This window comes from Echinops telfairi, unplaced genomic scaffold (assembly GCF_000313985.2).
Source record: "Echinops telfairi isolate 266 unplaced genomic scaffold, ASM31398v2 ScPeMD7_28;HRSCAF=97, whole genome shotgun sequence".
In the NCBI taxonomy this organism is placed as follows: Eukaryota; Metazoa; Chordata; class Mammalia; order Afrosoricida; family Tenrecidae; genus Echinops; species Echinops telfairi.
The window spans coordinates 1,098,122-1,103,280 of record NW_022103925.1 but is presented as its reverse complement, the minus strand read 5'-3'; the positions used below and the strand labels follow the sequence as shown (position 1 = coordinate 1,103,280).

General features: G+C 61.3%; 1 protein-coding gene across 1 annotated transcript in view; it reads left to right on the top strand.

The window, feature by feature from the left end:
* The window catches only part of LOC101637906 (peroxisomal acyl-coenzyme A oxidase 3), a gene marked incomplete at its 3' end in the record, with an annotated part of 45,218 nt that extends 40,061 nt beyond the window's left edge, over positions 1 to 5,157 (top strand). The window contains exons 4-7 of the mRNA XM_045289464.1: positions 2,770 to 2,859; positions 4,337 to 4,480; positions 4,791 to 4,879; positions 5,121 to 5,157. Of these exons, the coding sequence (XP_045145399.1) occupies positions 2,770 to 2,859; positions 4,337 to 4,480; positions 4,791 to 4,879; positions 5,121 to 5,157 (360 nt within the window). The remainder of the gene's footprint in view (positions 1 to 2,769; positions 2,860 to 4,336; positions 4,481 to 4,790; positions 4,880 to 5,120) is intronic.
* Between the last annotated feature and the right edge of the window lie 2 nt (positions 5,158 to 5,159).

Below are 5,159 nucleotides of genomic sequence, written 5' to 3'. Positions count from 1 at the left end.
AGGTCACGTGACATTGTAGGAATGGTGGCATCACGAGGCCGCTGCTGCATGCCCTCATGGCATCACTGCCACCTCACCGGGAGCTGTGGCCTGGCTGCACCGACACAGAGTTGGGGTGGGGAGGACACACTTTGGTTCACCAGGGGAGGATTTTGGTGATGTAGGGAATGTTTGTCTACACACAGCGAGTGGGTTTGTCTCCAATACGGGGCACAGAGGCAGAGCTTATGGGGCTCGCTGTCAGTCCCGGGGTCCCCAGCCCACCGCTGGAAAGCATGCGGGCATGACGGCCGAGGCCAGCGTGAGGCAGCGTCAGGAGCATCCCACACTCATTCGTTAGCGCTGTGTGTCCGTTGTCCGCTCGTCACGGGTGTCACTCCCGCCTAGCTGAGCAGCCCTGGTGGGCGGCGCGTGCACACTTCGTCCTGGTACCCTGGTGGCATTGCAGTTCAGGGCACAGCTGCCCATCCTGCTCAGTGGTTAGAACCCACCAGTAGCTCCCCAGAAGAAGGATGTGGTCGTCTGCAACTGTCAAGATTGACAGCCTTGGGACCCCTGTGGGGAGGTTTCCCTCTGTCCTCCAGGGTCCCCATATCCTCTGTCCTGTAGGATCCCCCATGTCCTCTGTCCTATAGGATCCACTGTGTCTTCTCTCCAGCAGGGCCCCTGTGTCCTCTGTCCTGCAGGGCCCCTGTGGGGAGGAGTCCCCTCAACAGCAGTGGGTCTGGGGTTTTTCTCCCCAACCCCTGCTGCTTGGTGTTGTCGGGGCCTATGGTGCACCTTGCATGGCAGTGGTGCCCGTATTGACATCCGCCTGGCCAGCCACTTCCAGACCAGCAGTTGCCGAGAACCCCGGGCTGCTGGTCAGCATGAGGACTGCAGGCTCGGCTGCTCCTGTTTACCTGGTCCTGTTGTGCTCCCAGATTTTTGCTTCAGCCATCTTCAACTCTGGCTCGAAGCGACACATCCCGTACATCCAGAAGGTCTTCAACATGGAGGTGGGTGAGGGAAGGGGTGGGGTGGATGGGTAGGTAGAGGGGAGGATGAAGGATTGATGGATGATAGTGAACAGGTAGAAGGCCAATCTAAGAAAGGATGAGTCGATTTGTGGATGGATGGATGGATGGATGGATGAATGGATGGGTGGTTTGATGGGTGTTGGAAGAATGCAAGCATGGGTGGTTGGATGGGTGGATGGTGGGTGCATGGATGGATGGGTGGTTGGATGGATGCGTGGTGGATGGATGAATGGATGGGTGGTTGGATCGGTGGGTGGTGGATGGACGGGTCAGTGGAGGGATACATGGATGGATGGGTGGTGGATGTATGGATGGGTTGTGGATGGGTGTGTGGTGGATGGATGCATGGGTGAGTGAATGGGTGGGTGGTGGATGGATGGATGGGTGGTTGGATGGATGCATGGTTGGATGGATGGGGGATGATATGTAGGTCGGTAGGTGGAAGAATGTAGGACAGATGCTTGGTGAGGGATGGATGGTTGGGTGGAAGGATGATAGATGGACAGATGGTAGATGGGTAGATGGATGAATGGGTGGGTGAGTCGATGGGTGTGTGCAGGGGGGCGTGGTAGACAGATGGGTGGGTGGTGCATGCATGGATGGGTGGGTGGATGGGTGGGTTGTGGACAGATGGCTGGATGGATACATGGAGAGGAAGAGCACTATGTGTGAGGAAGCTGGGTTCCTCACCTTAGAGACTCATGGGACCCCCGCTGAGAGAGCCCAGGGGCCACTGGGCCACATTGAAGGCTCCCTGAGGCTTCTCAGCAGACAGTAGACCCCTGAGTCCCCAGAGTTACAGCGATCTCGCCTTTCCTGTCAGGACTAAGACAAGGTGGTGCCCTGGGTTATGCTGGGCTGCTAACCACAGAGTCGGCAGATCAAACCCACCAGCTGCTCTGCAGGAGAAAGACGAGGCTTTGTGTTCTGTACAGATCTCCAGCCTTGGAAACCCACAGGGGCAGTTCTACTCTGCCCTCTTGGGGCCCTGTGAGTCGGCATCGACTCCTCGATGCTGGTGGGTTTGGGGCATTGAAATTGAGAAGTCCGTTGGAGGCACCAGCGGTCTGTTCCACACCCAGCAGCCCCCCAGAGCAAGGCCTGCCTGCCCGTCGGCTGTGACAGCCAGGCAGACCTCATGGAGCAGTGCTGCTCTGTGCCACATGGGTCTCCAGCTGGTGCCTGCTGGGGGCTGCCGTGTCACACTGGGGTCCCCATTCCCCAGGTGTGACCCCCTCATGCCCAAGGCAGATGGAGTGAGCGGCAGGCCTGTGATTTGGTCCTCTGGGGCCAGGTCAGAGCAAGTGTCTCCCCTTGTGCCCCCTCTCAAGTCCCTCTGCCTCCCGGGGCTGGGTCGGAGTGAGTGTACCCCTAACATCACCCCTCACCCCCATGTCTCTACTTGGTCCTCCAGAGCCACGCCAGAGTGAGTGACCACCCCTTCCCATCACTCCCAAGCCCCTGTGTCTCTGCTTGGTCCCCTGGGGCTGGGCTGGGGAGAGTGTCCCTCTTCTTGTCCCCCTCCACACCCTTCTGTCTCTGCTGCTCGGTCACCTGGGGCCCAGCTGGAGCAAGGGTCCCTCCCTGAGCTCCCTCTCAGTGTCTCTGTCTGCTGGGCCCCTGGGCTGTGCTGGAGAGGGCGTCCCCCCATTCTCTGCTCCAGCATCCGCCATCTCCACTGGCCCCCTGGGCTGTGCTGGAGCGGCATCTCCCCACAACGTCCCCCTATCCCCTCCCCCACCCCCCCTAGATCTTCGGCTGCTTCGCGCTGACCGAGCTGAGTCACGGGAGCAACACCAAGGGCATTCGGACCACAGCGCACTACGATCCCAGCTCTCAGGTGGGCACTGGGGCTGTCACCGCCTCCACTGCCCCCTGGGTGCCTGCCTGCCCCGGGGGTGTGACTGGTCACTCAGAGAGCCCGGCTCTGAAGCAGCCCTGCCCCTGCCCTCTGCTGCCCCTGAGTGAAGCAGTCCAGCTGCTCAGTCACCTCCAGAGAAAGGCCTGCAGATGCTGCAGGAGCCCCACCAGTGATGCCCCGGGGCCAGTGGTGTCCCCCCCACCCAGTACTTGCCCTCGAGCCGAGAGCCCAGCAGGCGGCCTGGCTGGCATTCTGAGTCACAGTCACACTTCGTAAGTCAGGAGCGACACCCTCCTCTGGGCCCATCCCCGATGCTGCCTATGGCCTCCCCCTGGAGGCCAGGGCAGCTGAGGAGGGACCAGGCCTCATGGTGCAGGGTGGGGGCAGGTGTGGACAGGCATGTCGGAGTTGGAAGTACCCCTCAGGGCATGGTGGTTCAGTGCTTAGCTGGAAACCAGAGGTCGGCGGTTCAAGGCCACCATTTGCTCTGTGTAAGAGGGCCACTTCCCTGGGAGACAGGTGGGGTGGGGGTGGGGGGCCCTGGGAGTCGGTGCTGACGCCACGGCAGAGGGTTTGGGCTGGTTTGGCTTCTATATTCACACGCACAGGAGGCTCCACCAGCAGACCTCCATCACATGGAGAGAGAGAGAGAGAGAGAGAGAGAGAGAGAGAGAGGCAAACCCCCTTCACTGTGCCCATTCTGACTCCTCACTCAGGACCCCGGAGGACACAGTTTCTGAGACTCAGTCTTTCTCCTGGGGAGTGGCTGGTGGGTTTGAACTGCCAACCTTGAGGCTAGCAGCCCAGCACCCAGCCACACCACCACCTGGACTCTCCCTGCCCGTCTACATGTATGCTATATGTACATACGTACGTATATGCATGTATGCACGCACACGTATATACACATCAGTTGCATGTGGCACATGTCAACGTACTTTGGACATGTTGGGAGAGGCCGGTCCCTGGAGAAGGACGTCGTGCTGGGTCTCGTGGAGGGCGGTGAGAGAGGAAGGGGACGGACACCGCGGCTGCGACCACGGGCGCAGACCCAGGAACCATTGTGAGGCCGGCGGCTCAGGGCCAGGCGGTGTTTCCTTCTGTTGTGAGCCGTGAGGTCGCTGTGGGTCGGAGCCGACTCGATGCCACCAAACAGCAACACGTGCGGCCACGTGGACGTGTCTCTGCGCGTGTGCCGCAAGGTTGCCGTGGTGGGGACGTGTCCGTGGCACTGAGTGACATGGGAGCTGGGGCAGGCGGCCAATGGAAAGCTCCATTTCCCACGAGCTCCTCCCACTCATGTGGTGGCCCTAGTGGTGCAGTGTTAATGTGTGCCCCCCACAGCAGTTAGTTCCACGGGAGAAAGGCCTGGTGTTCCACTTCTGTGGGGATGCCATCTGAGGACCAAACCTCTCAGTGCCTCCTTGCCAACCTTGCCCACCCCGCTTCCCTGCAGGAATTCATCCTCCACTCCCCTGACTTCGAAGCCGCCAAGTTCTGGGTGGGCAACATGGGGAAGACTGCCACTCATGCGGTGGTGTTCGCCCAGTTGCACACGCCGGATGGCCGCTGCCACGGGCTGCACTCCTTTGTCGTCCAGGTAAGACGAGGCTGCAGGATGCTTGTACTGGGCTCGGGGGAGACGCACATTGGGCACCACTGCATTCCATGAGAGGCAAGGCCCTGGTGTCCACACCAAGTCTGTGGCCTCGGCCCTGGGTTGAGGCCGCACCCTGACCAAAGTGCTGCTGGCCGAATCTCGAGCTCCTGGGCTCGCCGCCACAGGGACTGTCCTCAGTGTGCGGTCAGCAGCCCCACAGCCCCTCACAGGACGCCCCTGCTCAGCCGTGAGGCCCCAGAGCCTCCGACTGCTGCTTTTCACCTCCTGATGGCTTCGTGGCTCTGTGCAGATCCGGGACCCGCGGACCCTGCGCGCCATGCCCGGGGTGATGGTGGGCGACATCGGCAGGAAGCTCGGGCTGAACGGGCTGGATAACGGGTGAGCAGCCAACCACAGTTGTCCTGCCACACAGCCGGGGGCTCCCCCCTCTTGTGGGTGCAGCCGGCTTGGGACTGCCCCCGTCCTGTGCACCTGTAGCTGGTGGGTCTTCTGGGGGAGGGCAGAGCCCCCAGCCTCCCCAGAGCAGACATTGGCTCTCGGCTCCCTGTCCTGCGTGAGTCCCGGGGAGGACAAAGCCCCGCGGCCACCGGCCTCACAGCTCCTGCCTGTCCCTGCTCAGCTTCGCTGTGTTCCACAAGGTCCGGATCCCCCGCCAGGA